A 21,441-nucleotide genomic window follows, 5' to 3' on the forward strand; every position below is an offset into this window, starting at 1 on the left:
GTCCTGGCAGGGTGCGCATCGGGAGAGCCCCAGGGCTGGGCTGGGGCCGGCTCTGTCCTGGCTGCGACCCCCGCTTTGGCGGGGCAGCCTGGCGGGGGGGCACGGCAGGACCCCCTTTGGCTGCCCCGGGGCAGTGCTGCCCTCACAGCGGGTGGCAGTGGCGTCACGCACCGAGCCCTGGGGAGCTGCCCCGGAGCGGGGGGGGTCGCACCCCCCAGGCGCTGGGGGACGGCATCGCGTCCCCCTCGGCCACCCCTTCCCCAGGCAGAAGAAACCCAGCGCCCTCCCGCTGTCCTCCGCGGCCGGGGGCCAGACCCAAAGGGCTCCCCGGCTGGCGGGGGCCGGGGGCGAGACCGCGACCGGGGGGGGGGGGGGGGAGGGGTCCCTCGTATCCCCTGGGGTGGGACACGCGGGCATGGGGGCTTCCTCCCCTGAACCTCTCTGCTCTATTGCGGATTGCCACCGGGGCCACAAAAGCACCACGAGCAAGCGTGCCCGGGATTCAAAGAGCAGATGTGCACATAGCGATACCTGTATCTCGAGCTCAAGCTCCTACAAATAATTAGCAACGATCAACACCACCAAATAGCACCAAGTCTATAGATAGTACCACCAGTTCATACAAACTGCTCGCTAATAAAGTGCCGTACGGTTACCGAAATGGATTTGCTCACTTTTTCTTCTCTTCCAGTTTGCGCGCGGGTACCGGAGCGCAGGCAGCAGAAGCGCGTGCTAGTTAAAACCTCTTTCTACCGCTGGCAATAAAGGTGCCTCTCGGTAGGGAGCACAAGAAGGACTGCTCAGGAAGGATGGCTTCAAACGAAAAGAGGGGAGATGGAGATGAGATGTGAGGCAGAAATCCTTCCCTGTGAGGGTGCTGAGGCCCTGGCCCAGGTTGCCCAGAGAAGCTGTGGCTGCCCCTGGCTCCCTGGCAGTGGTCAAGGCCAGGCTGGATGGGGCTTTGGGCAGCCTGGGCTAGTGGAGGGTGTCCCTGCCCGTGGCAGGGGTGGGACCGGATAGGCTTTGAGGTCCCTTCCCACCCAAACCATTCTAGGATTCTATGACTCTCTGACTCCATATTACAACTCTCAGTTCTCTTTCAGTTTTCCACACCCCCGCAGACTGCTGCCTTAAAACCCCAAACAGCATTCCAGCCACCACGCCAGAGAGGTCACAGCGGTGCCAGTGGTAAAGCCGAGGAGAACTGCGAGGTGGAAGAATGTCTTCGGGTGGATAAATACCTCTGGGCCAAAAAATGGGATCTGACCGTCAGCCCGCAGCCAGCCTGACCCCCACTTCCATCACCCTTCCCGGGAGAGAGCCTGCTGCATCAGTCCTGTGGAGATGATTGCTCATCCCCACAGCAGCAGGACACCCATCCAGGGTCCCAGTAGTGTCCGCAGAGAAGAGCCGCCAGCCATTCTGAGGGAGAGCCACGGGGCCGTGCAGGGAGACAGCCCACACACCCCCCCCCGACACTGCTGCTGACCGGGGAAGGGGGGAAGCAAAGCGTCTTCCCTCCTCTTTCTCTTCTCCCCTGGACAATGTATTTCTCATTCCCCGGGTTTCTCCGGCATTTCTTTCTTTTCCCATTTTCAGGGCCTTCCATCCCTCCCCCCCGCCGTTCCTGACTACATTTCCCTCCTCGGGTTTGAGTGCAGAGGAGGGTTAAGCATCCCCTCAGACAGACCCACCGCACCGTCCTGCGTCTGAGCAGGTAACTCACGGTCAGCCTCTGCCTACGGCTCAGGTCTGGAACTCTCCCACTCCTCTGGCTGGTAAGAGCCAGCTGAGAGCACCTGCCCTGGGCAGTGCCTGGTCTTCTCCTGCAAGGAGCGAGCTTGTCTGCCTGCACACGCGCTCTCTGAGGGTGTTCTCAGGTACTGCATAGGCTACAGGGAAGCATTTTACACACGTGTGTGAGCAACGGGGCCGCTACAGCGGCAGGCAGAGCCATGTAGAGCTGCCTGCATGCAGGAGGTATTCGAGTGCCAGAAGTTGCACGATAATGAACAAAACCGGCACAAGGGACCGCAGAGAGGCAGGACACCCCACTGAATGCCCACGAATGACCGGCAAAGCCCGAAGCAGGACAAGCGGCATCGGGGCAGAGGAGATCGCCCCTGCTGGGGGGTGGGTAAGTAGCACAAAAATGTCCTGCGTGAAGAGGAAAAACAGCAGCCTTTTCCACTTCCGACTTCTCGCACCAACGAGCTCTCTGGCCTGATCACGCCGACTTCAGCAGCTTGGAGCATCAAGGGTCATAGTCACCAGTGCCAGCAATGCTGCATCAGTGCCGTGAGCCCAGGTACCTCTGGAAGTGTCTGGCTCTTTCCAGCGTTTACGGGATGCCAAGGGAGAGGGAAGAGCTCCCCCAAGAAACAGCCTGGCTTGCTTGTTTCTGCCTGTTCTTTTTGAAGCACCTTTCCTTTTCCTTTTCGAAGGCTACTTGTTGAAAGAGCAAGATGCTTTCTAAAAGTTACAGGAATGCCTGTCCCTGTGAAAATAAAAAATCTTGTTGTTTAGATTGAATGAAACCATTTTCTTTATCACCTAAAATGATTCTCCAAAATGGATGCACATCTTGCAAGTATCACCCATAATTCTCTAATGGCATTTTCCAGATTGAGAAATCAAAATGTCTTTGTGTGCATGCGGTAGCTTCAGCTCCCCAAGTATTCCTTCCCCGCTGACCTCACCGCTGACACCATCATATGGCCGGCTGCCTGGCTGTCTTTCTGCTAACAATGCATCAATCGTTTTTTTCTTTTTCTGCTCTCTGTCCTACCTTACATTTGTCTGCCTAATTCTTGGGCAGATCTCCTCTGCTGATTCTTGCCAGTAATTCAGGTCTATAATCATCCCTCTGTCCGTGTCTCCCAATCGCACGTCCATCGGTGTCAGTCTGGTTCACGGGTACAGTTTACAGTCAGATGAAAACATTGAATTTTGACTTTTTTGATACGCGGCACAGCTTTTGGTAAGCCCAGGTGGCAATTCCTCCTGACCCTGCCTGCAGGTGAGTTTCCAGGAAAGGCTCTGGACAGAGCTGAAGCCCTCACGGGACGTTACCAGGCTGTGTTGTCTTCTGCTCTGGTAGGGGTCGGTGAGAGGGAAGATCACGCAAGGAACAGCTTAGTCCTTGGTGCTTGAGCGGAAAAAGAACCAGCGCCAGGCTGTCCAGAAGATGCTCGGCCTCAGGGATGACGGTGGGTGCTCCTCCACATGGGACAGCGTCTGATTCCCCAGCAGAGGCAGATGGGAATCACGCTCCTCTCAAGTAGAGCAGTTTTCCTCCTTTCCTCCCCTGTCCCAGGCCCAGCTTCACCCCAGACTCCTCTCCTCCCACTTGTTACTGCTGCAGGTCACACTCGGTCCCATCAGCCAGGCAACAAGGGGCACAGGGGTCAGGGTCCCTGCACAGCGGTGTCTCATGCTTTGTCTCTGCTCCCTCCTGGCTCCTCTGCAGGCTGCAGCCCCCTTGGGGGGCGGGTTGGCCCTGGCTGGCAGGTGAGCCCCCACCCAGCTGCTCGCTGCCCCCCTCAGCAGGATGGGGGAATCGGCAGGGCAAAAGCAAGAGAAAACTCGTGGATCAAGACACAGATGGCTTAACAAGGGAAGGCAACTCCCTCGGGAAATAGAGAAGCACACCATGGCTGAGGTTGGAAGGGACCTCTAGGGTCCATCGGGTCCAAGCCCCTCCTCGAGCAGGGCCACCTACAGCCAGCTGCCCAGGACCACGTCCAGACGGCATCCGAGTGTCTCCGAGGTGGGAGACTCCAAATCCTCCCTGGGCAACCTGTGCCAGGGCTCGGTCGCCCTCGCAGGGAAAAAGCGTTTCCTGAGGCGCAGAGAGAACCTCCTGTGGCTCCTTATCCGTCTGTGCTGACAGGTAAGTGCTGACAGCAGACCGGGAGCATCCATGGCATCGGTAGGGGCCAACCCCAGCCCGGGTGTCGCACGCCGTCAGCTGCCATCCCGAGCGGCAATTAAATACCCAAATGATGAGATTGGCTGACCCGTCGCACAGGGAAATTAGTGGCGCTGTCAGCGCCGGCAGGGCTCGGGGCTGTAGGGAAAGGCATGGCTGGATGCGGGGAAGGACCGCGCATCGCTGCGGCACCGCTCGTCCTTCCCTGAGGCTAACGCGCGTGGGAAGGATGGAGAAAACTTTGGGGTCCTCCCTTTGTCTTCATCCGTTTCCCAGTCCTCACCGCTGCCCGTCTCCTTGCACAGTCCCCCAGCAGAAGGGATTGAATCCCGCTGCGCTCACCTTTACCTGTGTTTGTGGGACAGGACTAAGGTGAATGGGATCAATGGAACTAGTTTCTCAACTCCATTCCTTCTTGGAGGGAAAGCATTGTTTCACTGCTGATGGGAGTCCAGGGATGAATCCATTGGTACATCGGGTGGACAATCCCTGGGCCAGGGTGAGAAGAAGCCAAACAGACCATGTGCTGCATTCTCTGACTCACATGGAGCACCGTCTCATTCTGCCTGACAAGTTACCCCTGAGACGCAGTTAAATGGCCGCCTGTTGCCGATGGGAACGTAATGACCGCTCGGTGTCGTGGCTTAGACTAGCACTGTGCATGTACGTGCTTGCGGCGGCTCGGCTCGGGGGATGGCCGAGGAATGATGGTTTGTTGCAAAGGCACTAGCGGGATGGCAAAAAGCTGCTGAGCGTGCCCTAGGCACGTCTGAACTCTTAACTCCCAGCCTCATCCCGCCACGTATCAAAGGCATAAATAATTATACATAAGTTGTGGTGTAGGGCTAAAAATCTAATCCAAACTATTTTCACCAATGTTGACCTTTTGAATGCTGTGAAGCATAGTACAGGAGTCCATCTAAATCTAGAAACCTCTACTTCTTGGAGGGAAAGAGTGTTTTCTGCTGGGGTAACACTGACTAAAATAACACGCAGTTCCAAGTTGATGCTTCTTTTATTAGAATCTCATACACTGAATGTTAAATGTCAAATGCCCGATTTATGACACTCGAGGATCAACGTCTTAAAGCTTGTTGCTCTTTTTCCAAAAAACTCTAGGTGGTGAAGAAAAAGGCATTCTAACCCAACGCCTTCAGGACGTTAATTTGAAAATGTCAACAAAGCAGAACCGCAGTTAAAGCATTTAATAGCTGAGACGAGCGATGTGAAAAGCAGAATTACAAAAGAAACACCACCACCACCCGACACTCACGCTATGAGTTTACCTTCCCACAACAATCAGTACTTCCAGGTCAGTTCTTTCCACCAAAAAGATGCTGTAGTGGCGAAAAGATGATGCTGTGGAAACAACAACAAGGACAACAACAAGAGCGCGTTATATTTAAAATACTTCTCTGAGAATTGTAATAACAAGGTAATTTCTGCCCACCAGAAAGACACAACCCCAGCACAAAATAAGGCAGAGGCAGGCTGACAAAAGAGAGGAAACAAAGAAGAACTAACTTGTGCCCTAACGGTCTAGTCTCGATAGTTAAAGGGACTGGCATACGTTAGGAGTAACAAGGAGCTTTATTCCTTCCAAAACCAACCCGCCCATCAAACAAACAGTTACTGCCGGCATTCAACTCGTGCTGTGCAGTGACCAGACCACTTCTGCAGGATACAGCTTTGACAGCTTTAGAGCGCTCGCTTAGTCAGCAGTGCCCAGCAACTGTTTGCACGGATGCTTTCATTTCGGTTGAAAGTGGCGCCTTTGGGAGTCAAAGTGACAAAGGCCACGCACAGTTGTGAAGCCACCAAACAAAAGCCATGCTGACCTTAACGGGACTGAAGGTCTGTCCTGGGAAGGCCCTGTTAGAAGGGGGAGTGTCTCAGTCCTTTAGAAAATCGAGGTGGAGGTGGCACTCCCCAGCTGAGGTCAGTAACCCCCCTCCCGTGAGCAGCTTTTTTCCCAAAGACAGCTCAGAAGACCAACATTTCTGAGGAATGTTGCACCTCACCACAGGACAAAAGGACATCCCTGAATGTTCCTTTGCCTCGGAAGACTTTGGTTTAACCACAGAAGAGAGGTGTCCGTTCTTCAAGACAGCAGAGAATCACCTGAACTGCCAGAATCAGGCACAGGCTCTGACACAGTCTCGGACGTAGCCAGGACTGCATCTGCTCAGAGCTGTGGTATTAGTACCTTCTCCAGAACTTTGAGAGACCTCTTCCTTCTGGCTCCACGTTTCCTTTGGGTATCATTTGGTCCCTTTGCTGCAGTAGCTGCATTGCACCCTCAGCCCGACCAGCTGCTGTTCTTTGTTCAAGGTTAGGTTCCACAGGTCCCCCTGTAAGAAACAGCAGCAAGAACAAAAACACAAGCTCGCTCTCTCCACACTCCCGGCAAACCCAACGGCAGACCCCAAAACTCAGAGGTGGGTCCAGACTCTGGCTGGCGGGATGCTGGGGAGGTTTCAAAGCAACCACAGTGCAGACTGATTTGGAGGTAGGCTCCCATCTCACAGTCCAGCTCTGAAAGAGCTACCTAGCCTAGCTCTGTGAGAGGGCAATTCCCTATGCGGGAAGACAGTCTCAGCCAAAATCATCGGTGACCTACCGCTTTACGGTGGTTCCAATTCCCAATCTCACGGGCGGGAAAATACCAAACTCGGTTTTTAAAGGAAAACTGATACCAATGTACTCCGTGCAGCTTTGCGCTCAATGCAACCAATTTGAATGGAACAATCCAGGAATTTCTTACTTACAGAAACTGCCTTGGTTACAGCCCACAGTAAGGGATGCCGGACTAAACTCACACTCATTTTCTTTGGAGGAATTCTGAAAGGAAGAGCAACCAAGAGCTGTTACACAACGTACAATTCTATTGCACAGCAGATTTATGTGTGTTTGCTTGCTTGCTGTACGAACTGAAAGGCAAGCTTTACTCTCTTGTTCTGTGATTGGATTTTTTTCTTTCTGCTACCATGAGGACTTTCTTCACCACTGTATTTCTACCCCTCCCTCCTCGGGACATTCACAGGCCTAACGTAAAGCTGTAATTCATTGAGTAGACTTTAACCTATCAGATGGTGAGAGAATAACAGCAGCTATGGCATAGACAGCGATTTAAAAAAACCACAAGCTGAGCTGCTGTGGGAAATAACAGCCGCTGGACAATACAGGCCCTGAGACATGAGCCCTGCTGAGACATAGTCATAGGAAACAGAGTAACAGGGAAGGGAGAAAAGTGAAAAGTGCCAGAAGCAGCAAGAGGTGAGCCAGGAATACCCATTAGGAAGGCTATCAGCAACACAAAGGACCACAAACAACAAAATCAGCATGAAAGCTGCTTTAAGAGAGAGGAAAACAACTGGGTCACAGAGAGAAGAGAACAGAAGAACAGTTCCACTCCTGGGTGGTGTTTCCCTTGCACTAAGCTCAGGTTCATGCAAATTCCAAACTTGAGATGGCCCGAGATCTTTGCAGTTTAGTCTCACAGCACTAAGTTAGGAAAAGTATCTGCCGTGACAGGCTGAGCATCTCTCAGTTCTCCTCCTTCCTTTCTTTCTTTGACTTCTACTGGTGCGCTTGGGAAGAGGAAAGATGTGCAGGCTTGACTCCAGTCATCCTGACCAGACAGTCTGCTGTCAAAATCGCAGGCCTACAAGGACAAGAGCTGAAAACACTATCTCTTTAACAGCCATGTGCCTGCGGCACTTCCATCCTCCTCCTCCCGAACCGAGTGCCAATGTTGTACAGTCAATCCTACGTGTACTAAGTAGACAGATTCCCTTCATGTTTCACGAGACCCTTCCCTTTCTGAGATGCACTCGAAAACACCCAGCGGATTTGGATCCAAAGTCATACACTGCTGATAAACTGAACGAGAGCGCTGGAGGAACGATCAGAAGAATCCTGAGAAAGTACAGCAGTGACTGATGTGTTTTTTCCTAAACCTAATCTTTCTTCTCATCCTGAACACCAAAAGAAACCAAATGGAAAGCAAAGCAAAGGGAAAGCATGTCACGAAGCACCTGGCTCTGAGCGCCTAAAAAAAGGCACGTAAGGGAAAGGTCATCTGCCCATGATTTCATGCAGTGCTCGTGACATCTGCTCTGCTTTCATAAACACAACCGTTTGTGTCTGGACATCCCTCTCCCTGTAACGGTGCCTCAACTAGTGCAAATTTTAGGTAGAAGCATCTCTTTGGGAGAAGGTTCTTCTCACCTGAACTGGTACTTACCGAGTTGATGATTCATTCATCATAGTTCCAGGTTACCTGGAAAGAGCTCAGGACATGTCCTCCCACATTTTTTAACGCAGTATGAGGTTACACTGATGTCTGCCACCTACCACCTTGTTTCTCAGGCTCCAACATGCTCACCTGGAGCTCCAGCTTTCAAGGACTCTCATGTTTGGGAAATTCAGCCACTCTACAAGGAGCGGAGGCATTCTGCGGACAGTAATAATAGCAGAGCGGGGAATACAAAAGCACCTTTCAGAGGACGACCCTGATCCCACCAACAGAGCGTTTGGAGCACCTGAGGAAAGAAGCCAGAAGGGGCGCGTGTAGAGAGACCCGTCGCTAACCCTGCGCAGGGAAGCTGAGGGGAAAAACAAGTGACACAGGTTTTAGAGACAAATGAGCCCGCTCGTTTTAGAGAAGTTCTTCTGTACTGAATGCTCCCGAGGAGTTACGAGGTGGTCCCCTTCCTATCATGAAAATCCAACAAGCCTGTCGAAAACCCTCTACTGAATGAAAGTTTTGGGCTCACAACAAGGCGAGGGCTGTTCCGATACAGGAGTTTATCTGCGCAGGCTGAAGGTGACCATGCAACTAGTAGCAGGTGAAATCGCAGGCCACTGTATATGCCATGAATCCCTGCAGCGCAATTCTGCTGGGACTGGCCCTTGGAAGCCAGGAGCCAGCAGGCAGTACGCCCTGGCCTGCTGAGATCTCAAGCAAGCCCACAGACGACATTGGCATCAAGGCTTAGCCAGTTGTGGAGAGGTCCAAAAGGCTCCCGAAATGGGGGCAGCACGTCATCATGCAGAAACACGCAGAAATCCAGGTCTCTGATGCAAGTGTTCACCTCCCAAGGAACAGCAGGAGAAGCAGCTGTTCTTGGGAGACAACCTTCTTGGTGGACAATCCCAAGAGCAATGAGTTTGCCTCCCCAGAAAATACTCTCTCCAAAGACTTGGAGAGGGAAGAAGGCCAGGAAGGGGATAGCATGGCAGGGATTTGGATGGAATTTAGGATGGGTCTCAGTATCCAGAAACGGGATGAAATGCACTGGGACATTGGGGCATCTGAGGTAAAAGAGGACTGGAGTCCTGATGACAAGGCAGGGCGTCCTTCAGGTTCATCTCCGAGAGGCTAAGCTCACCCCCAGAGTTCGGAGCTTGACAGTCACAAAAGCTCCTGTCATCTCCTGGTAAAACTCATCCCTTGGCTAAGCTGGATGAGCAGCGATCACAAATGTTGCAATGTGGGTGAAAAGGGAAAAAACAGTACCTGATGGCATTTTTATGCTTGCCACTTGAAGAATCTAGGACTAAACAGATGTTGTTGTCTCTTTCTGAACATTCTGTAGCTTACCGTTTCCAACCCATGCTTTGCTTTACTCGTATGGCGAACACACTCGGCTCCAGTTCTAAAAAGAAGTCAAATAAGTAAGAACTGAGTTTACAAAAAGTCACAAAAAAGAAGCAATCTTGTAAATGGCTACTCCAAGTATGTCATTAGAAATCAGGATTTTAGTACCTCTAGCCAACAAGATAGATACCCTTAATCTATATTTGTACTCACGTTTCAAGGTCTCACCTAAAAAATGAAAATATGCACTCCTTCCAGTACCAGGCTTTCTGCTTCTCTAGTCAAACCCACAAGCAGTTAAAAGAGAAAGAAAACGCTACATGACGTGGAAAGGGGGATGAGCAGCGAGGTGAGAAAGCTTGCAAATCCTACAAGGTTACTGGCACAAAGAGAAGGGCAAGTAGCAAAGAACCACAGAAAGATCTTACAAGACTCAGTCATGGAGCAATAAAATGGCAGAGGAAACTCTGTACAGAGAGGTACAAAGCGGAGCACGTGGGGAAAAACAACCCTGGCTTCACACACAGATGATGTTAACACAAAGGAGATAAGCAGGAAGACCTCTAGTTAGTGGCAGAACCTGAAAGCATATGACAACTGTTCTCCCAAGAAGGGCAATGCTGCTTAGATTCTGTCACCTATGGAAGAGAAGGAAGAAGACAAACGGGGCAAAGGACTACACAGGAATGAAAGATGAGGAAGGTACAAGAGACATCAAAAATATTCATACGTGCCCTGGAAGACTATTGCGTAGTCCTGGCTGTGGACATGAGGTCTCTGCTCCGACCTCTGCTCTTCTCCTCTTCACCGCTTCTCCCACTGCAGTACCTTCTGACACTTCATTTCTTCTCTTGACCTTCAAAACATTGCAAACTTGGCACTGACCACACTTGCTTTTGACTTTTCTATTTCAGAACAACACTCAGAGTTAAGAGGCATTCATATTTCACAAAATTGCTCATGTTTATACAACGAAAACCAAAAAATGATTCAGGAAGAAAAGGTTACCGCCCTTATTCAAACAGAAGATAAGCACTGAGAGGCCGTCCAGAGAATTATGCTCAACAGTTTTCAACAAGAATACCGCTTGCCAGGACATCCTATTGCTCCACTCTCAGAGGAGGGCCTAGGAAGGTAATTAGCAGGAATGTCAGGCTAGCAGAGAGAGTGGGATTTTCTTTTGGCCAATTTGGACAGGACGCGTTCACCACCAATTCACTCCACCTCCAGGCACTTACCTCTATTGAAAACAAACCTAACCTGAGCTCTCATTAAACAAACACTTTCCAAAGAGGCTTAACTTTGTTGTTTACGACACATACAGCACCTAGGAAACCACTTAATCATTCAGCAATGTTGAGCTCACACAGACTCTCCCAGTGAAGACACCATTGGACAGCTCGGCCCAGACGTGTAGGAAACACATTTAATGGAAGCCAGCAGGGCCCTCGGGTCCTGAGGCAGGACTTCATTCAAAGGCCGATGGAATCAACAGGAAGGTTTCTCTCAACGGGGATGGTTCCAGGTGAGAATCCAGTGCCACCTTGCGCTGCCTGACTGACACCCGCAAATAGGAGGACTACAGCATTGCCTACGTAGATATTCTGCTCCTCCAGACTGTTTTGAATACAACTCAAAAACCAAACCAAAACAAAACCACACAACTCACCAGCTCATCGCTGCCCTTGGTTGCTTCTTTACCTGTAACAGAGGTAGTACACCATTTGGTGAATATTTAGACTGGACTTCCTTTAACCAACTTCACAGTACGTTTCTACATTGCGCCTCACTGCCTGAGAACAAGGTAAACTACTCAGAAACACTGCTGGGCTTGCATGTGATACGGTGACATGGAAAAACTGCAAATACGGCTCTTTCAGAACTAGAATTCCTGGCTGTGAATACCACATGTTGATGGGATGGGGACAACTGCTTTTCTTGAAGAAGTCAAAGGAGTCTTCAGAAGAGAAGAAGGAACCGGAGAACTGTTGGCGTCACTCTGTGTTTTGGGCACCAGATGGAAAATGCAAGGACACCTGGAGCACAGCCTCCAGAGAATATTGGCCAGCTCACCTCTGATGCATGGCATCCATACATATTTTCCTCAACAAAAATCCCTGCCGACAGAAACATCAGTGCCTGAAAGTAACAGCACGTTACGCTGTGCATAACTGTAGAACAGAAATGTTGTACAACTATCTGCGAAGAGCAATTAAATACTGGAGCAAGGTGTACAGGGAAGTGAGTGAATTCTTCATGTTTAGAAATTTTTACTTCCAAACATGGTGTGTTTGATAGGGAATGCTGCATGCAAGCAAACGGGTGAGACTAGGAAAGGACTACCGGTCCATTTTAGAAAGGAGACCAGGATATCTCCTAGACAGTCGTAAGAAAAACCAGCAGCTTTTCCCAGGGACCAATAACCAGAACAGGAAAGAGTAAGAATAAACCCTCAGTTTTCACAACAGAGGAGGTTAAATGTAGCGTCCCACAGAGGTCTCAGCTGGGGCCTGAGGCTGTTCATGGAATTCATCGAAAACCTGGAAAACGAGACACCAGTGAGGTGACATTTGCTAATGATACAAAAGACATTATTACCATTACTACTACCATTACTTAGGAAAACAAACGCATTCTTTCTTTAGGAAAGCAGAAACAAAGAGTGTCAAGTTCAATGTCAACAAACGTAGTCAGCACCAGGAAGAAAAACACGCGTGCCATATGCTGGCTGTGACATTAAAGAACGAAGCGTGGGAGCCACTGGGCATTGCTTCATAAAAGTACTAGCGGAAGGGCCAGCAGTGGCTGAAAAAGCCAAAGAGAGATTCAGGAAATTTTAGAAAAGCAATACAGGACAAAAGAGAACACGCTCTTCTGCTCCATTTCAAATCCATGGTACAGCCGTACTGCACGCAGTTTTGCTCCCTCTCATTCAAAGACACAGTAGGTGAAGGGAAAGGGAAAAGCAAGACATAGATGATAGGTGTTTCCAGAAATGATCCAAAAATAACCTGAGGGACTTACCACAAGATACGTTTTGCTGAAAGGAGTTGAGTTCTAGATACATAGTGCAAACGTAGGGATAAGGCACAAGATGGACGTTCTCGTGTTTGAATCTCATCTTTGATACTCTCTCCCATTTACTCAAATCTGAGAAGGATGATAAGACTTAAGAACACAGCATTAACATTTCAAAGGAGCAGGAGTCCTGACAGTGTCTCTTGTAAAGCTTCAGAAATCATAGCACATGGCACACGGGGACAAGGCAGCAAATACAATCGGTCGGTAGGAACTTTGTGAAAAACCACTTGTAACCACCACAAGAAACACTCATCCAGGTGATGCTCTCCCATCAGTCGCTTGCATTAATAGCGTTGTGTTTCCTTAACTGCGTTTGGCTTCAGTCCTGACATTCTCCCGCAAGAAACAACAGGCCAGGCTCTTCCAACCCCATGAATAAAACCTCTTCGGCTTTCCTAGCTCAAAAGTACTGCTTTTACAAGTTACTTGAAAGATTGAAAAGGACTAGGAGTCAGAGGAGCAGCAGCATCACATTTACTTCACAGTTCAAAATGGGAGGAAAAAAGATAATTGACACGACAACCGCCACAGTCACAGACATTCCTTCCTGTGGGTGCAGTGCTCGCACCGAGGAGCTCATGCACGCAAGAATGGGTGACGCTAGACAGCGGTCTCCTTATATGCCTCTGATCTCAGGAAGAAACAGGTAAAATGAACACTTTCAGCCCATTTGCTAGCAGAAACAAACATCCTGAGAATGGGAGATGGAGCCCAAGGTTTGCCTGGATGGAACATTGACACCATCAGTTCCTTTAAGGGATGAAATTGCTCGTTTGAGTTTAGCTTCAAGGGCTCCCACCGCTGGTGACTACCTACGAGTTATGCTACAGTGAGGAGCCCAACACACAGATTGCAGAACAACTCACCACGCCAGGCCTCTGAGCTTGCCGTTCTCATCAGGGCCCAGCACCGGCTGAGCATGTGGATGGACTTCCACGTCCTAGAGACACGCAGTTGTGAACCAAGCACTCCTCAAGCACGCAGGCAAAACCGGCTGAGCTTTAGTGAAGCAAACCAACAACGAGGCTTCGTTTCTTTGGGTGCTTCCTGCCTGACAATGCTCTTGGCGACTCTCTCTTCCTGGCAGTAGCAGGAAGAAGTTGCTATCACACATGCCAGCTTCGGACAGAGAAAGAGGATGACCTTGTTCTTGCCTGCTATTACGAGGGGTGGCAATGGTGCCGTCTACTCAGACTGCAAGGGAATGCCTTGGAGGTGGAAACCCCTGAGTGTTCATTACTCCTGGGCACCCAGAACCACAGGAGCTGATGCCAAAGGGCCTGATCTGACTCAAATTTGAGACACACCTCAGCACTGAAAAGTGCTAACTAACTTGCTCTTCTCTTCAACAAGAGACTCACTCAGGAGAGTAACTTCTTTTGAACCCTTCACACTACAGCAACTACAATATTTCATCCTAATGTACCTTACAAGAAAACTCCTGCGGTCTTCTCTACTAGCAGGCCAACGCTGCTGAGCCTGTCAGGAGCGTTTTACGTTTTATTCACCTTCGGAAACAATGCACTAGCTTTGCTCACAATCGCATTAGGTGGGCTTCCCCTGACTTTATGTATGCACGTTCATTTCCTCTGGCTAACTCAGATTTGGAACGCACAGCTGTTCAGCTGAAAACACTGCAAAACACTCTTTTCACATCTGTCCTCTGGCAAAGGCAACAGCTGAGGAGGATCTTCAGCAAATGTAACACTCCAAAGCTCAACGGAGTCGTACTCCAGCTAAAGATCTGCACACTACTAGACACGAATGTCAAATCAAGCAATGCCCAACAGACACAAGTCATTGACTCTTTTCTTTGACCAGCAGGAAAGAAAGGATACACGGAAAGATAGTGAAGTGCTCGGTAGAAAATGGGTGCAAATCGCCAAGATTCCCAAGGATTACTCGAATTGCTTCCTGGAGAGGCCAAAAAAAGAAAGGAAGGAAGGAAGGAAGGAAGGAAGGAAGGAAGGAAGGAAGGAAGGAAGGATGGATGTTAACAACACAGGCACGATTCCACTGTCGAGTACAGTTTCAAGGCTTGGGGAAAATTTAGAACTACTTTGCAGTTTGCATGAATGATGGAAGAGCAGTTCTAGGTATTTTGCTTTTCCTCCTCCCCTCCTTTGCCCCGCTCCCTCCCATCACCTGAGAGTGCGCTGCACTAACAGACTCATAGAAATTGAAGTGAATGAGTATCTTAATCTTGAACTAACACAGAAGCATTGCTATGGAGAGTGGAGGTCTGCTTTTAAATTTAACACGTTTTACATTTTGGAAGTCTCCTTTTTGCCAGCAAAACACCTGGTTCCAAAATACACATATTCCCCTTTTTCTGAAGATCGACCCAATTCCATTACAAAGGAACTGTAATTCAGCCCCAACAAACTCCTGCTTTGCAAATGGGAAACCTTCTCTAATAACACCTTTCAATATTTCCAAAAGTGAAAAAGGAAAAAAAAATTAACTGATAATTTTCCAAATCAATTAAAATCAGCATGTTTTCTTCAAGAATATTTATAATGCTATCACTGTACTCTGAAGATTTTTTAAAATTAAGTAACAGGAGCATTTTTAAGCAGGCAGAATGAATCTGAGCAGGAATCAAAAAGGAGCGGGGTGCCACTAGCTCAACAAATAGGAGTTTTCATTTGTCCACTTTTAACAGTCAGCAGCTTCATTAAAATGTTTCCAAGAAAAGCATTACTCGTCTGCGCTAATGCTGCCTGCTGATGACATTGTTCGTTTAGGTCATTTTTTCACCCTCCTACTCTCCAGAGAAGTTCCCCGTTACTCTCACTCGAAATGCTGCATTTGACAAAACATCCTCGGTCCCACAACGAACAAAAGATTTGCTCGGCTTAACGTTCAGCTAAGGTCACGGACCTGCTTCATCTCCTACCTCTAACTCCTTGACAGCACTTTCAGTGCCGTTGAGATCAGGAGCGCTGTGAAACCAACAGAGAGAGTTAGTCCCACCCCAATCAGAAAGCAGTGGAGCTACATTCATTGTAAGAGTTTCAACAACAACAAAACAGCATTCCCATTGCACAGACAAAATACTTGGCAGACAGATGAATTCCCAACTCCTTGTTCGTAAAAAACGTCCATCATTCCACAAGGACCGTTTCTCGTGACTTTTCTGCCCATTGGCATTTTGTGTGCCTGAGGATACAACGGATGGGAGATCAGATCTTTTCAGTCGATCTGCAGTGACCTTTAGGATTGGAGTTTTGACAAGGTGCCCTCAAACCAGCACCTCTGTCTTCCAGCCTATGGCGATGCCGTTCTACTCAAGGGACTAAAAGAGGGAACTGGCAGGACACGTCTCTTAATCCCCTCCACGCTGCAAACCTGCAGAGGAACGGGCCTTCACAGCATTGGAGCTCGGCCCTGTGATGCTGGGAGTTGTGTACTGCCTGCACCAAACTCTGTTCCCAAATATTAACTACATCTTTTGTAAGCCAGCTTCTCACAAGTTGCTTGCTGCTAGGTATCGGCCAACAATAAAACGCATGGGGAGAGAGAAGGTCTTAAAGAAAATCCAAACCCATTAAAAAGTAAACCAATCGCATCACCGTTACTTGGACATAAGTAAATACAGTGGAGCTTGCGCACATGACTTTTGCTTTACTTATTCAACCGCCTTTGTCTCGACCCACGAGTTTTCTTACTTTCACCCTCCCGATTCTCTCCCTCATCCCTCTGTGGGGCAGTGAGTGAGTGAGCGGCGCACGGGGCTCAGTTGCCAGCTGGGGTTAAACCACTACAAAGGCTCTAGAGCTTCGAGGTTAAACACTCACCAAACTTCAAAATACTGTCCGTAAAAGCAGCCTCTTTTTCCACTGAAGCGGGAAATCCACACGTGGCGGTGAAACACGAGCGTTTTTTACAGCTCCAGTGACTCTCTCAGGCTGATGCTCAGCCCGTGCAAGTGCCATAGCAACTCTGAAGTGACCGCTTCAGCAGTCAGTGAAAGAAGGCAGGAAATGAGGAACCCCCGAGATGGGAATTGAGGGTCTCGTCTTAACTCACTGCTACAGGTGGTCATCAAACTGCAGGTTGGCTTTTCAGCTCTAACATGCTTACCTGTTGAAGTTGCCATACCGGATTTTCAATTTGTACACCAGCCTGCCTGCATGAAGAAACCTTGTTTCAGGCAACGGATAGGTAAATGGTTTCAGCGACATCTTTCTTTCTCGCAGAACGCCAGCCCCGGGAAGCAGGAGAGTCAAAGGGAAATCACAAAGCGCCTTCACCAGATCTCATTCTGTCGGACAAGAAGAGAAGATTACCTGCCCTTTTTCCTCTTGAGGACGTTTGCCGAGAGAACCCACTTCCTACCAGTATCCCCCACAAGCCAGAAAATCGCCGGCTCAAGCGCCCGTTCCACTCAAGCCGGGGATCCTGGAGCAGGACTCGGGGACAGACTGATGGACAGCTGATGGCTACCCCGCCTCCAGCTGCGCTGCTCTGCAAATGTCACCACCACCACCCCTGAAGCTCCACCGGCCTCTTGCCCCGGGGGCTGGCAGCAAAGCCCGGGCAGGACGGTGTCGCAGCCCGTGACCGACCCCAGGCTGGGAGGGACACCCCCGGCTGCTGCGGGCCCCTGCAGCCCCTGCGGGCCCGGCCAGGAGAAACTCGTTTCTCTCCACAGCCGCACGCCGCCCCGCTGCCCGCCGGCCTCCGCCGGACAGCCACCAGCGGGAGGCAGTGCCCTGCTGCCCCCGCAGCCCCGGGGCCGGGAGGGAAGGAGGGGCCGAGGCTGGCCGGGCCTGCGGGGGGAAGGCCGGCACCCGCCGCGCCCCGCCGGCCCAGCGCCGCGGCCTGCCCAGAGGGGAGATGCCGCCGCCGCCGCCTCCTCAGCCCCGCTGCCGGCCTGCCAGGCCCCCGGGCAGCCCCGGCGCTGGCCACCACCGGGCAGCCCACCGCTCCACGGAAGGGGAGCAGCCCCCGCCACAGCCACCGGCCCCGCCGCCAGCCCTTGCCTCAGGCGGGGCCGGGCCGGGGCTGCGGGCGGAGCCCAGCCGAGCCCAGCCGAGCCGAGCCCAGCCGAGCCGAGCGGATGGGATCGGAGCCGAGCCCAGCCGAGCCGAGCCTACTGAAGCGGTGCCGAGCGGATCGGAGCCGAGCCTAGCCCAGCCGAGCCGAGCGGAACCGAGCGGAGCCGACTCCAGCCGAGCCCTTCGGAGGCAGCTGCATTTTGGGGCTTGGAGCGCTTTGGGTTCCAGTGTGAGCCCAAAGCACCAGAGCTGTTGGCCTTTACCTTGTGGCAGGTCTTGCCATTGCTTTCAAAGCGGTCAGCGTTAACTCCGGTGCCTAAGGACAGTCCCTTGGCAGTGGCCCTGCTCGCTCATCCCTTTCTCTCCCAAAGTGCAATGATGTCACGCCTGCCTTTTCTTGGTTTCGGCACCTCTCGTGCAAAGATTCACAGAGATTTTTTTCATTCCTCCGCTACACGCAGAGTGTGGTTCCTGGAGGGGCACAGAAACGCAGCAGCAGCAGCAGCAGCAGCAGCAGCATTAGTCTCGACTGGGCACTTTGAGAGAAAACACCCTCTTAGAGAGCTGTCTTGAGCCTTCCTGGCAGCCACGTTTTACTTCTGAAACAGACACAACTGAAACGCCCCAATGGTCATGACCTAGCTGAGCAAGGATCAAAAAAAGCCACTTTTTATCCCATGCAAGCCTCACGCAGCAATGCTTGTGGGGAAAACAACGTCCAAATCAGTTCTCTTGTGCCAGCCGCCAAAACAGGTTTTGGTATAAAAGAAGAGCCTTCTCGTGAACTACTTAAACACCTAAACACCTAAACTCCCAGCGGAAAGCAGACACGGATCTGCCTCCTTGGGGTAGGACAGTCAGAACGTCCCTTTGCTCTGTAAAGGACAACCTTTCCATGAAAAGAAGGAGCTCCTCCTTGTTGAGCCATCAGGCAGACAGTGCTCACTGCCTTCTGACGGCAGCCCAGCCTGGGGAACCCGGCTCAGACGAGCGCTTGCACCGCTTTGCCGCTTCCAGGGAGCGCCTGGACTCCTCCTGCCTCTCGGGAAATGTCTATGGATCCCAGACATCCTTCCTGGAAACAAAAAAAAAAGAAAGCAAAAGAAAAAGAGGTTGGTGTTCCTGCCAACCTACAGGGAATGAGAAGATCTTAAGCTTCTGGAATACCAGTTTGCATTTTATTATCCAAAACAGCAGTAGAGTGTAAGCAGAGTTGGGAGACCGACAAAGCTGACGTGGAGCCTCCACCCTGGTGAGCCCCCATCTGCAGCACCGTGTCCAGTCTGGGGCTCCCTATGTACCCCGAAGTGCAACATGACGTCAGAGCGCAAATCGTGACAACAACGGGGGAGGGGGGAAGCCCAGCCCGGCCCGGCCCCGCCCCTCGGGAGCCCCGAGTGCCCCAGGGAGCACAAAGCCTGGCAGCTGCCCCTCCTCACGCTCCTGTCCAGCTCCCTCTGCCAGCTCCTCCGCTCCCCCCTGGGAAAGCGGGCACCGGCATCCCCAAACCTCCCGGGGGCCGGGCCGGGCGGACCCCCGCCAGGGACAGCCCCGGGCGGCGCTGCCCAGAGCCCACCCAGCCCCGCTGGCCTCCCGCGGCACCCACCCTCCCCCCAGCCCACCCCTTCCCCCCCGTGGCTTTGTCCCCGCGGCAGCTGCAGCAGGACCGCGCTGCCTTCCATCCCCAGCGTGCGGGGCCAGGCCTGCACAAACGGAGCCCACGGGGTCACGTCCTGCGGGCAGAGACCGGCGGAGACCCGGCACGGAAACCGCCGCCCACATCCCACGGGCGGCAGCGGCAGCGGCAGGAAAACGCGCCGGAGTTGGTCCACTCCCAGGGCAACCCCAGGCAACGCTTCACGAGTGGGATGGACCGTCCCGAGAGCGGGGCTAGCCCAGACGCGGCTGGCTAACGAGCCCGGCGGCAGGGACGGGCCGGCCAGCAGTGCCGAGCACAAGGCGCAGTCTGCCGTGCGTCAGGCCCGGCTGGCACTTCATGCCTCTAGAGAGCGCCGGCATCACGAGAATCGGCTCCGTCCCTCCGCACCGCCGTCCTCCTCATCAGGGCAATCGCTGCCGGAGACACAGGGACCCCCGGGGCGCTCCCCAGCCCCCCGCTCCCCGGGCCCTGCCAGCGTCCCTCTCCATCTGCCCGCCTACCCTCGCCGTGGGCAGGAGGTCTCCGAGCCCGCGCTCCCCCGCCGGAGCGGAGCGGGACGAGGAGCTGCAGCGCCCAGTGCGCGGTGCCGAGGGGCCGGTTCCTGCCCACCATCACCTGCGGCTGCTGGAGCCGCACCGCGCCCGCAGGCAGCGCTGCCCGCCCGTGCCGCTGCGCCCCGACCGGCTCGGCTCGGCTCGGCTCGGTTGGGCTCGGTTGGGCTCGATTCGGCTGAGCTCGACTGGGCTCGGCTCGGCTGGGCTGGGCTGCGCTAGGCTCGTTTCGGCTCGATTCGGCTGAGCTCGACTGGGCTCGGCTGGGCTGGGCTGGGCTGGCTCGGCTCGGCTGGGCTCGGCTCTGCTAGGCTACGCTGCGCTAGGCTCGTTTCGGCTCGATTCGGCTGAGCTCCACTGGGCTCGGCTCGGCTGGGCTGGGTAGGGCTCGGCTAGACTCGGCTCGGCTCCTCCCGGCTCGTCTCAACTAGGCTCGGCTGGGCTGGGCTCGGCTGCGAGCCCCTGCGTGCCTGACCCAGGCCGTGCAGCGGCAGGCCCGGCGGAGCAGGTCTGGGCGTGGAGGGGGCCGGGGGGCTCCCGATGGCAGCGGGCAGGGACCGGGCTGCGGGCAGGAGCCAGGGCTGCTTACAGGGGGCGTGACCTGCTCCCTGGGAGGCTGTGGAGATACCAGCAGGGCCCAAGGGGCAGAGACGCCTGGCCAAGCGGTGCATGAGCGGGTCCCCGCGGGAGCAGGCAGAGGCGCAGCCCTCGGGCATCCCCAGGCCGAGTAGGCGGTGCCCCTGGGACTGGGTGCGGGGGGCCAGGCTGGAGCGCTCTTCCAGAGAGCAGCTCCTCCTGCAGCCGTCAGCACTGAACCGACGCTCCGAGCTGGCCGTCAGCACGACCCTGGCAGACCCTGCCGCTCCCTGGAGGAAAGGGCTGGATGCTGGCCAGGCCGGGGGGCACAGAGGTGCTCCCTCCCTCCCCGCAGCCCCTCCGGAGCCCCTGGGCACAGCCCTGCCCCGCCTGCTGCTGCTGGGGACAGGGTCTGGCCGGGCACCGGGCACCGGGCTGCCCGCTGGGAGGGGAGGATCCAGAGAGGGGCCGGGCTCTGGCAACAGGCTCCTGTCCCATTGCTGCCCGCAGGGACAGGCCCAGGGAAACCCAGGCTGCCGCAGGGCAGAGGCTGCCAGATCCCCCCCCACAGCAGGCAGGGTGTGCAGGCCAGCGCTGGGCCAAGCACAGGACCAGGCCCGGGCCAGGGGAGATGCTCACGAGCTGTGACCAGGACAAACGAGACACAACCAGCAGCCCCAGACTCCTGCAAGGAAGCTGCCTGAGATGTTTTCCCTAATTTGATGGATGCACTGTATTCTGGTATGCACCCAAGACTCCTTCTGGGCAATTCGCAGACTATTTTCACCTCTTCTGCAGAGGCCTGAGATCCCAGGTAGCAGCCTCAGACTCCTCCAAGGAAGATTCCCAAGATGTTTTTCCTAATTTGACAGAAACACTCTACTCTGGGATTCACCCGAGACTTCTCCCAGGCACATCCCAGAGTATTTTCACCTCTACATTACCTGCCTGAGTTCCCAGGTAGCAGCGTAGACTCCTCCAAGGAAGCTACTAGAGATAATTTTCCTACTTTGGAAGAAAATATCTACTCTGGGATT

The 21,441-nt window shown here is 53.0% G+C and overlaps 1 protein-coding gene across 1 annotated transcript; it reads right to left on the reverse strand.

The window, feature by feature from the left end:
• Positions 1-5,823: 5,823 nt before the first annotated feature.
• On the reverse strand, positions 5,824-16,907 carry LOC129213751 (membrane-anchored junction protein-like). Its single transcript, XM_054844369.1, has 10 exons — positions 16,701-16,907; positions 15,514-15,559; positions 14,453-14,528; positions 12,558-12,683; positions 11,203-11,234; positions 10,283-10,389; positions 9,537-9,594; positions 6,700-6,772; positions 6,138-6,282; positions 5,824-5,947 (listed from the first exon to the last, which is right to left on the reverse strand). Exons 1-10 carry the CDS (start codon positions 16,799-16,801, stop codon positions 5,824-5,826), a joined length of 888 nt encoding a protein of 295 aa, XP_054700344.1. The 5' UTR covers positions 16,802-16,907.
• Positions 16,908-21,441: the final 4,534 nt, after the last annotated feature.

This window comes from Grus americana, chromosome 16, assembly GCF_028858705.1.
Source record: "Grus americana isolate bGruAme1 chromosome 16, bGruAme1.mat, whole genome shotgun sequence".
NCBI lineage: Eukaryota > Metazoa > Chordata > Aves > Gruiformes > Gruidae > Grus > Grus americana.